Raw genomic sequence first — 13,549 nt, 5'->3', positions numbered from 1 at the left:
TAAAAATAAAATTCAATTTAGATGATTTATATATGTGGATGTTCAACCACATAGATTACATTAACTTTCATGTACTTTTTCTTTTTGCTATAAATCCTTGAATAGAACTTTATGATAGGATGCGGTAATGTGAATACATAATAGAGCATTGAATATAACACTTTTGTACAAGTAAAATTTCTAAATCTTAAAAATGAATAAACTAATTAGAGCAAAATTTAAGAATGAGATAAACAAGAATGAGAATAAGTTGGAAAGCCGGATAAACCGACTAAGAATAATTATGTGTAAACTAATTTTAAATATTTTTAGAAAACTAACCCTCCGGTTACAACACGTTTTGGAATTTCGATCTGAATGGGTCCACAAAATTCATTGGGAAGAAGGAATTGGATTACGAGTTAAGTGTACGGAAATACTTAGTGAAGGTATGGACAGAAAAAAATACGATTCACTTCGAATTGCAGCAGTCTATTCTACTTCTAGAACAATTCCAGACGGGCAGAGATAGAGAAGGGGAAATTAAATAAATTCGTCTATCCTTCTAAGATGATCGATATTGTTATGTGGACACGTCGGGGAATCTGCTGATTTTTATTTAAGGCTCCTTCTCACTCTCTCTGTGTATATATATTGCATGGAGTGGAATAGATGAGAGCAGAAAAAGGTTTCGAGGTTTAGAAAAGAAAAAGAGAAATGGAGCGTTCAAAGCTGTTGGGTTTTGTGGTCTTGATATGCTTTACTATTCCAACGATATCATGTTCTTCGGACAGACTGTTTAGTGGTTGGCCGAAGTCTAGCAGCGATGAAAATGTAAAAATAAGGGTGAATATGACGCGCACATCAGAGAGAGAGTTGGGTTTTTCTGAGAGATTGGGTTTGGCTGTGGATCGAAGTAAGAAGCGAATGAAGAAGATAGAGGCATTGATAAGAGGGCAATTAGACGCTGAAACGCCCGTTGAAGTAGGGGATGGAGAATTTCTGATGAGCGTTGTACTGGGAACGCCCTCTGTGAGCTTCGAAGCGATTGTGGACACGGGGAGCGATCTGATTTGGACTCAGTGCAAGCCTTGCAAGGACTGCTTCTCTCAGCCTACGCCAATCTTCGACCCCTCCAAGTCCCCCACATTTTCCACAATTCCCTGCGGTGATTCTCTTTGTGCCGCCTTGGGGAGTACACAAACCGGATGCAATCCAGATTGTACCTTTATGTATCAGTATGGCGATGGTTCCTTCACCAGCGGCGACCTGGCTTACGAGACATTGTCAATTGGGAGCAGCAAGGTTAAAGGCATTGCATTTGGATGCGGGCATGACAACGAAGGACAAGGATTCTCTCAGGGTGGTGGCCTTGTGGGACTGGGAAGAGGTGGTCTCTCCCTTATCTCACAGCTGGGTTCCAAAGCAGAGAACATGTTCTCTTACTGTCTTTTGCCCATCACCGACTCTTCTTCACAAACCAGCCCCCTCTTTTTCGGCGAGGGTGCCTTCCTTGAGCGGAGGAGCCAAGACTCTCCCACTCATCAAGAGCAGTATCATTCCCACTTTCTGGTACATTCCTATTACAGGAATCACCCTCAATGGTAAGGCACTAGATATTCATCCTGGAACTTTCGATCTGCAATCGGACGGCAGCGGAGGTATGATCATCGACTCCGGAACCACTGTTACCATTCTGGACCAGGCTGCCTACTCTCCTCTTAAGGAAGCAATTCAGTCCGCCATTGATCTCACTCCTGTAGACGGGTCTTCTACAGGTTTGGATCTTTGTTACCACACATCATCCGCTCACCTCACCTTGCCAACCCTCGTCTTCAACTTCAAAGGCGGCGTGGATTACGAGCTTCCGGCAGACAACTTTTTCATTCAGGCATCTGAAAATCTCTTGTGCCTGGCAATGTTGGGTGAACCATCGGGGAATCCTTCCATCTTCGGAAACATACAGCAGCAAAACTTCCATATCCTTTACAACAATGCTCAGAACACGCTCTCTTTCAAGCCCACTAAGTGTGATTCTCTTTAAATCATCATCTCCCTCTTCTAATTCTTCTTCTTCTCTTTTTCTGTCTCTCTCATTTCCTCTTCCTCTGTCCTTCGAATGCAATATGTGATCTCGTCTCCTGCGTCTGCCTTTTGCACTGTCCGATATGCGAATCATGTAAATTTTCATCTTCGTAGCTGCTTATTTTCAGTAAAATTGTTTGGCCCCTGTTGTTCTCGGGGACCTTCATTTATGGTTCCTTATGATATGCTACACTATGTGTGTTATTTTGGCATGGAAATGAAGGTGCGATAATTGATTATCAATATAAATTGCGTCTTAAAACAACGACAAGAGAATTTATATAATTATGAAGCATTTGTAATGGTCTTATCTTTTCTTCAAGTCTGAAGTGTCAAATAAATTATTGTATGTCTATGAATATTTTTAATGGTATTTAACTTTAAGATCCGTGTCTGTGATTTATACATTCAAATAATACTTATTTTCAATCATGTCCGCATTTCACATTACTAAGATCAAACACAATTTAATGTAACCTATATATAAGGTAAGTTTGTTGCTAAGAAGGTCTCTCTAATTTTCTTACAATTACTATTGTATAATTTTCTACTAGAGAAGACGAGTTCTCGAGAATTAAGAATATCATTTTGGAGCCTTTGCAATTTATTTAAAAGTGCTAATATTTAAGGCTATGCCTATATCACGATTCACGATTACCTATCAACGCTTTATAGTGCATTTGATGACATCTTACACAAATCTTATATAGAAAACTTATTGATGGTGAATCGGGGCCTCTCATTTGAAAGGTTGCTACTACACTACAATGCACCTTAGATAATAAAATTAAATTATGTAATGTATTTGTGCTTCAGAGTATGGATGTTAGACCACACATCAATTTTCAGCCATTGATAATGTGACATGATTACTTGTTTTCAACATTTTAATAGGATTGCATTAGGTTTTGGAACTTTTTTTCGTGACCTAAAAAATTAAAATATTAGTGGACTACAACATAATAACACAATTATTGAGAAAAGTTTTGATTGCCTACAAAAAATCATAGTATCTTCACTCTTTCACCTTGTAAATCCTAACATGTTAATTTCAATTTCACATGATCTATGTTGCAGTGTCTACTTACGTATTATTATAGTCCAATGAACACAAAGGATACTAAAATCAATTATTTGAGAGAGTTGACACTTATTAGATTTTTAGATAGCCAAAAAAATCTCAGATGAATAAAATATTGGTTGAGATAATTCTTAAATAGATATTATTATATTTATTTAAATAAACAATAATTTCTTAAAAAATATCCTTAATATAGAGGGAGAGAGAACTAATTATATATTCCAAGGAAAAAGTATTCGTAGTATTACATAGTTTACAATTGATAAAGCATTAACAAGTAAGAAACACACAATGAATAATAAATAAAACATATAAATTTAAAATAATTATTAAATCAACCTCATACTTATTTCACCTTGACAATGCAAGGAGGGTAAGAGGAGGGATGGCGGCCCAATATGCTATTCATATAGTTTCTAAGGGCATTGGACAACATCTAAACTAACATCTTAGCTTATATTTTCTTAGTTTATTCAATTGGGCGATGAAGGTGAAGAGTGGAGTGCATTTACATTTGATTAAATTCTTGTTCTAATTTCATTCTTATTATTTATTTATTATCTTGTAAAACTATTGTGCTAACTAGATAATGTGCAACCTTTGTTAAGGATTTTTCCATCTTCCTCGACCCGATCAACCACCTAAGGTGAGATGCATTTAGAGCTACAAGCGATATAAAAAATTATATGTTTCTCAATGCTCGACAATGTATGTCACACGAGGATAATATTAGGAAGTTTAAGATTGAACCAGTTTAAACAGAGCCTCCTGTTTTCTTTTTTTATTTTATTTTGGTAATTACTCCTTCAGCAAGGCATTTAACTAGCTACAATTGCTTTTTATCCATTAATTTACTATTTTGGGACATGAAAATAATGTATTCTAGTATAATGCCATTTCATTTTTCTTTACTTATTATTATTATTATTTTTCTATCGAAGATTCTTGTTGCAACGGATATAGATGCTGGAAAATATTTATTTATTATTCAATGTATAGCTAGAAAGGAAGAAGGATCATTCAATTGGGAAAGGGATAATTTTACACTCTTAACTTAAATACAATAGAGCACTACAATTATTCGGTTAGTTTACTTTTTTATGGAAGCACTCCTTATAAATCATGTATCATAGTAGAGATGTGGACATCTGAATAATTGGTCGGCACAGGCCAAACCTAATCCCAACTAACTCTTCCATCATATTGCACACGTAGACTACTTTCATATACCGTCCTAAAGAATCCCATCTCAAAGCACATAGAGGTACCATGTTTCGAGAAGTCCAATGGGAAAGTTGATCTTAGCACTCACTTGACAACATTTACTACTTTATCTATTGGCTTGATTCTTGAGGATTCTCTTCTTGCAAAAATATTTTTCATTTCATTGAAAGAAATGACATTGGATTGATTTTTCCCTTTATCTATTTATTCAATAAACTCTTTCTCATATCTTGTTAATCAATTTTTATAACATTTAAAAAAAAATATTGGACCTAAAAAAACATTAATTGATGGTGCAACGAAGGGGAATCCCGGACCTGCTGGATATGGGGGAGTGGTGCGTGATAATAATGGCAGGATGGTCTCGATGGTGGCCCTCTCTTTGGGTACCTAGACAAACCACTTTAGTAAGGCCTTCACAACGTATACCAATATCAAATTGCCCAAAGAGAAAGGTTTGAGAAGGGTCTGCTTGGAGTGTGACTCCCTAAACATCATTAATTGTTTAACAACTTCCTCCTCCCCTAGTTGGTCGATTAAACATATTATTGAAGATAGCCTAATGCTTCTCAGGGGATTCTACAAATTTAACATTTCACATGTCTATCGTGAGGGTAATAAGGTTGCCGATATTTAGGCCAACATTGGGGCCGACTTGCCAAGTAGGAAAGTTTGGAACATTTATGATTGGATCCCAGAGGATCTTCTTAATCTACTCCGTAATGATCATGATGCGTGCGAAGCTCAAGGGGCTTTCAGAAATGATGGAGAATGACGTCTTCCAAAGTGTCCTGGGCAAGACTTCTTCTATGAGGGGAAAGTCAAACTTTCTGGTGGTGTTTTTGATTGTTTTTGTTTAGCTCAACTCTGTTTGTGTTGCAAGTTGTTGAGAATCGGTATTTTTCAAGATTGGGGGAGATAGGAACCGTTTGGAGCCCATAGTCTATGAAAAATGATGAAATAAGGAAGCAGTATGCAAAGAACATTCGATAAGTGTTTTTACTAGTTATATCGAGACGCTTCATGGTGCGGATGCCCTTGTTACCGAGGCCTTTGTTCATGGGTGGAAGTATGGTGTGCTCTGTGTCTATGGTATGGAGCTGGAGGTTGATGAGGAGATGGTGGATAAGGTGTCCAACATGCTATTCATATAGTTTCTAAGGGCATTGGACAACATGTAAACTAGTATCTTAGCTTATATTTTCTTAGTTTATTCAATTGGGCGACGAAGATGATGAGTGGAGAGCATTTACATTTGATTAAATTCTTGTTCTAATTTCATTCTTATTATTTATTTATTATCTTTTAAAACTATTGTGCTTACTAGATAATGTGCAGCCTTTGTAAAGGATTTTTCCATCTCCATTGACCCGATTAACCACCTAAGGTGTGATGCATTTAGATGTACAATGATATAAAAAATTCTTTCTCAGTGCTTGGCAATGTATGCCACATGAGGATACTATTAGGAAGTTTTAAACTGAACCAGTTTAAACATAGTCTCCTCTTTTCTCTTTTTTCTTTTATTTTGGTAATTACTCCTTCAGCAAGGCATTTAACTAGCTCCAATCGCTTAGTATCCATTAATTTACTATTTTGGGTCATGAAAATAATGTATTCTAGTATAATGCCATTTCATTTTTCTTTACTTATTATTATTATTTTTCTATCGAAGATTCTTGTCGCAACGGATATAGATGCTGGAAAATATCTATTTATTATTCAATGTATAGCTAGAAAGGAAGAAGGATCATTCAATTGGGAAAGGGATAATTTTACACTCTTAACTTAAATACAATAGAGCACTACAATTATTCAGTTGGTTTATTTTTTTATGGAAATAATCCTTATAAATTATGTATCATAGTAGAGATTTGGACATCTGAATAATTGGCCAGCACAAGCCAAACCTAATCCCAACTAACTCTTGCACCATATTGCACACGTGGACTACTTTCATATACCGTCCTAAAGAATCCCATCTCAAAGAAAACAGAGGTACCATGTTTTGAGAAGTCCAATGGGAAAGTTGATCTTAGCACTCACTTGACAACATTTACTACTTTATCTATTGTCTTGATTCTTGATGATGCTCTTCCTGCAAAAATATTTTCCATTTCATTGAAAGAAATGACATTGGATTGATTTTTCTCTCTATCTATTAATTCGATAAACTCTTTCTCATATCTTGTTAATCAATTTTTATAACATTTAAAAAAAATATTGGACCTAAAGTAACATTAATTGATGGTGTGGCGAATGGGAATCCCAGACGTGCTGGATGTGGGGAAGTGGTGCGTGATAACAATGGCAGGATGGTCTCGGCAATGGCCCTCTCTTTGGGTACCCAGACAAATCACTTTAATGAGGCCTTCACAATTTATACCAATATCAAATTGGCCAAAGAGAAAGGTTTGAGAAGGGTCTGGCTGGAGTGTGACTCCCTAAACATCATTGTTTAACGACTTCCTCCTCTCCTATTTGGTCGATTAAACATATTATTCAAGATAGCCTAATTCCTCTTAGGGGCTTCTATGTATTTAACATTTCACATGTCTACCATGAAGGTAGTAAGGTTGCGGATATTTAGGCCAACATTGGGGCCGACTTGCCAAGTAGGAAACTTTGGAACATTTATGATCAAATCCCAGTGGATCTTCTTAACCTACTCCGTAATGATTATGATGAGTGCGAAGCTCAAGGGGTTTTTGGAAATGATGGAGAATGACATCTTCCAAAGTGTCGTGGGCAAGACTTCTTTTATGAGGGGAAAGATGAACTTTCTGGTGGCTTTTTTAATTGTTTTTATATGGTTTAGGTCAACTCTGTTTGTGTTGCAGGTTGTTGAGAATTAGTATTTTTTAATATTAGGGGAGATAGGAACCGTTTGGATCCCATAGTCTTCGAAAAATGATGAAATAAGGAAGCAGTATGGAAAGAACTTTCAGTAGGTTTTTGACTAGTTATATCGAGATGCTTCATGGTGTGGATGCCCTTGTTACTGAGGCCTTTCTTAATGGGTGGAAGGATGGTTTTATCTGTGTCTATGGTATGGAGCTGGAGGTTAATGAGGAGATGGTGGCTAAGGTGTCCAAAATTCTGAACAAGGGCACAAATTTCTACAAGCATAAGAAATATACGATGGTGGCGATGAAAACCTTTTTCCCGCCGAAGGAAAGGGAGAAGGTGAGAAAGAATAATAATGTTGGGTGGGAGAAAAAATCACTTTCAAAGCCATCGTAGGAGGTCTCAGAGGTTATCGTGCGCTGCCTCACCCTTGATGGTAAATTCTGTAGCTTACTTAGCTATCACTTTGTCATTATTAATCATTTTCGGCATCACAAGTGCATTTCCTTGGCCTTTTATTTGGTCTCATCATTGAATAATAGCATTAGGGCTCACGAGAAATGTGCATCCTCCCTTGTTCTCCATGAGGGCTTATTCCCATTGATTATGAAGTATGCCAAGACTATCCATGTCGAGAGGAATACGAGTGCTAAAACTGGTATAGAATACAAGAAGAATGTCCATATTCATTATGGAGAAATCTCTTCTGATGAAGAGGTGGACTTCGATGGGAACGAAGTCTTTCAAATTTATAACAAACAAGGACCCTCATCGTCTAAAATCCCTAACCGTACTAGCAGAAAATAAATTATTTTATCTAACGAGGAGGATGACCCTGAACATGTGCCTAATTCGGTGGATGGTAGTTCTGATGTGAAGGTTAAAAGAGTGGCCAGCGTTTCTATGTCAAGAGTTATTGACAAAACCAAAGTATTTAACAATGTCAACGAGAATTATTCTAAGCCGCCGAATGCCTCTCAGATTGATTTGGACGGGCCTGTGGAGGATTAGGGTGTCAATGTTTCTATACCTACTCTTGGTGGTGGGTTTACTCCTAAGGAGATGGTCTGTCGGTCCATGAGAATACGATTACGAATATTAACTTGAGGAATTTAAAGGATAACCAAAATGCCCAATTCACCTAGATTTTTCAAGAGATTAATAATCTCAAAGAGAAGGCCAATCCACCTAATGGGGACCTTGACAGTACTAGGTTTCGAATACGCATACCCTGGCTAATGGTATTAAAGACCTTAAGGAGGAACATGAAGAGCACATTAACGCTTTGGAAAATGACTTATAAACATCAGCATAGTTTGAGTGTGCTGGTGGAGGTGAGTATGTCTGCCATGAACAATACTAGCTTTGGTCTACTTAGACTCAATGAATAGGCTGAAGTTCTTCATTATATTTCTTAGGGCAAGTGCCCCACTGGTAGCATTAAGATGGTGAAGAAAGCTAAGGTTGTGAATGCTGGTACCTGTAAGAAACTTAGGGCTCCCTCAGAGGATGTGGATGCGGATCTGGATACGAAAGAGAAGCCCCTACTTGGTCCAGCGATGAGGCTCCATAGAAAAGATAAGGGTGTGACCCGTGTTGACAACATCATTAAGAGGGTTCAAAAAATCAATGAGGATGTCATTCAGAAGAATGACAAATTGGTGAAAGTGTTGTAGTTTTGTTATGTAGAAATTCTGTATTATTCTTGTCTGTTGTTCTATGGGGCCGCTTTGCCCTGGTTTTTATGGGTTGGTTCACATCTGTTTTTTTGTTGGGTCCTTGAAGGTTGAGTTTTTATGATAATATTACAATAATACTAATACAATTTACATGATTTGTATAGTTTATTTCTATTTGAAAATAAAAAATTATTCTATTCTATTTACATTTTCACCATAAATTACTTGAACTATTTAAACAAATATGTTTCTATTCAATAATATTATTATTATATATAATACATTAACAGAATAATAAGTAAATAACTTAAAACCCACTAACATAGTCATTTTAACACATACAAACATAGTAAATTTTGAAGTGTCTATAAAACCCATACAACTTTTTTAGGGTTTCAGAATTACTAGATGGTTTGATTTAGACAAATGGAAACATAAAGGTTGAGTATACTTAGTAATTAAAAAAGGTCCCACCATTCACTTATCATGGGAAACCGTGCAACAACTAAATTGTATAGAAATAAAAAATAAGAAAATAATGACATTTATGAATTATTAAAGAGGCACACGGAACAAGTGGCAGGAACCCTAAAATTTAGATTGTGAGAGCTCAAATATTTGAGAGTACTATGTTTGCATTAATGCAGGAGTAGAATTTTTGAAAAAATCTCATCTGATCGTGACTGCAAGAGGAGAGATAGTGGTAAAATGAGAAGATCGAGAGACGATGAGCAGTGCACACATTCTGACAAAAAATGAAGAATAAAACTAATGGACAGTGGACAGCTCCAATATTCCCAATCGTCTTGCAATGCTGTCTCCTTTACTCACAATCGTTGATGCCCAAAAATAGCTCATCCAATTCATATAAGAGATGCCTTCAGCATAATAAATTCATGTACTATTTTCATGTACTACTCATTTTCATATATCTTAATCTTCTAGATTGTTAAATAGGTTCACGTATTTTATTGATGTCTATTTAATTCTTGAGATATAAGCTACTCATTATACATAATTTCTCTATTTTTTAGCCTCTCATGAAGGATTCAAATGTAAAGAATGAGTATCACATGCTAGTATGTGCCAAGGTCCATTACTCTATCTATATTAACTATTATTTGACGTCCAAGCATCTAATTTAAATGATATATTCCACATTCCATATGCTTTGAGATGTATTACTATTTTAGGATTCACATGCACGTCAATGTATGGTCAAAACATAATGGTAAAATATTTTAATCTAGTCAAGCTATCCTTAGTTTTGGGTATATTATAAGAGGATGGATTAATTCAACCATATATAAAGAAATGATGCAATCTTGTCGAAATCTTGGCCCATTCTCTAATTAGCCACCCTTATTAATTTACATACACCCCCTTATATTCTATCTTATCCCGTGGATTCATGCACACATTCGTATGTATCACATTTATTATTCTCCATCCACACTCAATGTCTAGGCATTTATTGTCTACTTAAGTATTAGCCTTTTTTCTGTTATTGGTCAATAATGGGGTGTCCAATCAATATTGCACCATACAATACTGACCCTTGAGATTTAGCAATTTAAATTCGAATTTTTTAACATTAAACCTTTTATTCTATCATAATTACATTTAGTACCTGTTTTATGTGATTTATTGAACATTTTGGTTTTTGAAAGAATTCAATGTGCATTTATTTAACATGCAGACGCTTTGAGAATTCATTGAATACGAATTTGCATAAATGAAACATTTATCATAGAAACGCTTTTGGTTGGAGCACCATGATGAGTCTATCTCCATCAAAGTTTTCTTCTTGGCAAATTTGCATGCTTCTTTTCCATTTACCTAAATTGGCCAGGCTCGTGAAGCCGACCATTCCGAAGGATAACCTAGGAGAACTTGACCCTAGTGATCTACCAGGCTCCCTAATGTGATTTTAACTATTGCGAATACTTGACAATTAGCGAAGAGTTAACTTCAAGGTAAATTTACGAAAAGTGAGATTTATTAGATCAAATGTTAGGGAAGAATTTATATTCACACATATAGAACTTACACATATCTATGGATTTGACATAAAACAATCGTGGACATGGGGAGTGATCCCTAGTTGACATGACTTTCATGCTTATCACTGATACAACTACATACCCAATTCTTAAAAGATGGATTCTTAAATTCCATTTAGATGATTTATATACTTGCATGTTCAACCACATAGATTACGTTAATTTTATTCTACTTTTTCCTTCTGGTATAAATCCTTGAGCAAAACGTTATGATAGGATATGGCAATGTGAATATATAATAGAACATTGCATATAACACTTCTGCACAAGTAAAATTGAGAAATAAGATAAATAAGAACGAGAATAAAAATAAAATTCAATTTAGATGATTTATATATGTGGATGTTCAACCACATAGATTACATTAACTTTCATGTACTTTTTCTTTCTGGTATAAATCCTTGAATAGAACTTTATGATAGGATACGGTCATGTGAATACATAATAGAGCATTGAATATAACACTTTTGTACAAGTAAAATTTCTAAATCTTAAAAATGAATAAACTAATTAGAGCAAAATTTAAGAATGAGATAAACAAGAATGAGAATAAGTTGGAAAGCCGGATAAACCGACTAAGAATAATTATGTGTAAACTAATTTTAAATATTTTTAGAAAACTAACCCTCCGGTTACAACACGTTTTGGAATTTCGATCTGAATGGGTCCACAAAATTCAATGGGAAGAAGGAATTGGATTACGAGTTAAGTGTACGGAAATACTTAGTGAAGGTATGGACAGAAAAAAATTCGATTCACTTCGAATTGCAGCAGTCTATTCTACTTCTAGAACAGTTCGAGACGGGCAGAGATAGAGAAGGGGAAATTAAATAAATTCGTCTATCCTTCTAAGAGGATCGATATTGTTATGTGGACACGTCGGGGAATCTGTTGATTTTGATTTAAGGCTCGTTCTCACTCTCTCTGTGTATATATATTGCATGGAGTGGAGTAGATGAGAGCAGAAAAAGGTTTCGAGGTTTAGAAAAGAAAAAGAGAAATGGAGCGTTCAAAGCTGTTGGGTTTTGTGGTCTTGATATGCTCTACTATTCCAACGATATCATGGTCTTCGGACAGACTGTTTAGTGGTTGGCCGAAGTCTAGCAGCGATGAAAATGTAAAAATAAGGGTGAATATGACGCGCAGATCAGAGAGAGAGTTGGGTTTTTCTGAGAGATTGGGTTTGGCTGTGGATCGAAGTAAGAAGCGAATGAAGAAGATAGAGGCATTGATAAGAGGGCAATTAGACGCTGAAACGCCCGTTGAAGTAGGGGATGGAGAATTTCTGATGAGCGTTGCACTGGGAACGCCCTCTGTGAGCTCCGAAGCGATTGTGGACACGGGGAGCGATCTGATTTGGACTCAGTGCAAGCCTTGCAAGGACTGCTTCTCTCAGCCTACGCCAATCTTCGACCCCTCCAAGTCCCCCACATTTTCCACAATTCCCTGCGGTGATTCTCTTTGTGCCGCCTTGGGGAGTACACAAACCGGATGCAATCCAGATTGTACCTTTATGTATCAGTATGGCGATGGTTCCTTCACCAGCGGCGACCTGGCTTACGAGACATTGTCAATTGGGAGCAGCAAGGTTAAAGGTATTGCATTTGGATGCGGGTATGACAACGAAGGACAATGATTCTCTCAGGGTGGTGGCCTTGTGGGACTGGGAAGAGGTGGTCTCTCCCTTATCTCACAGCTGGGTTCCAAAGCAGAGAACATGTTCTCTTACTGTCTTTTGCCCATCACCGACTCTTCTTCACAAACCAGCCCCCTCTTTTTCGGCGAGGGTGCTTCCTTGAGCGGAGGAGCCAAGACTCTCCCACTCATCAAGAGCAGTATCATTCCCACTTTCTGGTACATTCCTATTACAGGAATCACCCTCAATGGTAAGGCACTAGATATTCCTCCTGGAACTTTCGATCTGCAATCGGACGGCAGCGGAGGTATGATCATCGACTACGGAACCACTGTTACCATTCTGGACCAGGCTGCCTACTCTCCTCTTAAGGAAGAAATTCAGTCCGCCATTGATCTCACTCCTGTAGACGGGTCTTGTGCAGGTTTGGATCTTTGTTACCACACATCATCCGCTCACATTGCCTTGCCAACCCTCGTCTTCAACTTCAAAGGCGGCGTGGATTACGAGCTTCCGGCAGACAACTTTTTCATTCAGGCATCTGAAAATCTCTTGTGCCTGGCAATGTTGGGTGAACCATCGGAGAATCCTTCCATCTTCGGAAACATACAGCAGCAAAACTTCCATATCCTTTACAACAATGCTCAGAACACGCTCTCTTTCAAGCCCACTAAGTGTGATTCTCTTTAAATCATCATCTCCCTCTTCTAATTCTTCTTCTTCTGTTTTTCTGTCTCTCTCATTTCCTCTTCCTCTGTCCTTCGAATGCAATATGTGATCTCGTCTCCTGCGTCTGCCTTTTGCACTGTCCGATATGCGAATCATGTAAATTTTCATCTTCGTAGCTGCTTATTTTCAGTAAAATTGTTTGGCCCCTGTTGTTCTCGGGGACCTTCATTTATGGTTCCTTATGATATGCTACACTATGTGTGTTATTTTGGCATGGAAATGAAGG

General features: G+C 37.0%; 2 protein-coding genes across 2 annotated transcripts; both read left to right on the top strand.

Annotated features, from left to right (window-relative positions):
* The first annotated feature begins 696 nt into the window (after positions 1-696).
* Positions 697-2,023, top strand: LOC131868016 (aspartic proteinase nepenthesin-1-like). The gene is made up of 2 exons (XM_059215566.1): positions 697-1,483; positions 1,569-2,023. Exons 1-2 carry the CDS (start codon positions 697-699, stop codon positions 2,021-2,023), a joined length of 1,242 nt encoding a protein of 413 aa, XP_059071549.1.
* A 9,935-nt stretch (positions 2,024-11,958) lies between these two features.
* On the top strand, positions 11,959-13,284 carry LOC131868015 (aspartic proteinase nepenthesin-1-like). The gene is made up of 2 exons (XM_059215565.1): positions 11,959-12,553; positions 12,830-13,284. The coding sequence occupies exons 1-2, from the start codon at positions 11,959-11,961 to the stop codon at positions 13,282-13,284; spliced, it is 1,050 nt and encodes a 349-aa protein (XP_059071548.1).
* The last annotated feature ends 265 nt before the right edge of the window (positions 13,285-13,549 follow it).

This window comes from Cryptomeria japonica, unplaced genomic scaffold, assembly GCF_030272615.1.
Source record: "Cryptomeria japonica unplaced genomic scaffold, Sugi_1.0 HiC_scaffold_193, whole genome shotgun sequence".
Lineage (NCBI taxonomy): Eukaryota > Viridiplantae > Streptophyta > Pinopsida > Cupressales > Cupressaceae > Cryptomeria > Cryptomeria japonica.
Note: the sequence above shows the minus strand (reverse complement) of the source record. Positions and strands in the feature narration are given on the sequence as shown.

What these genes read in the sequence shown, in the direction of transcription:
- LOC131868015 (XM_059215565.1), top strand. Translation starts at nt 11,959, where the DNA reads ATGGAGCGTTCAAAGCTGTTGGGTTTTGTGGTCTTGATATGCTCTACT. An exon ending in TGGGAGCAGCAAGGTTAAAG is followed by an intron (nt 12,554 to 12,829) that starts GTATTGCATTTG and finishes TTCCTATTACAG; the next exon opens with GAATCACCCTCAATGGTAAG.
- LOC131868016 (XM_059215566.1), top strand. Translation starts at nt 697, where the DNA reads ATGGAGCGTTCAAAGCTGTTGGGTTTTGTGGTCTTGATATGCTTTACT. An exon ending in CCCCCTCTTTTTCGGCGAGG is followed by an intron (nt 1,484 to 1,568) that starts GTGCCTTCCTTG and finishes TTCCTATTACAG; the next exon opens with GAATCACCCTCAATGGTAAG.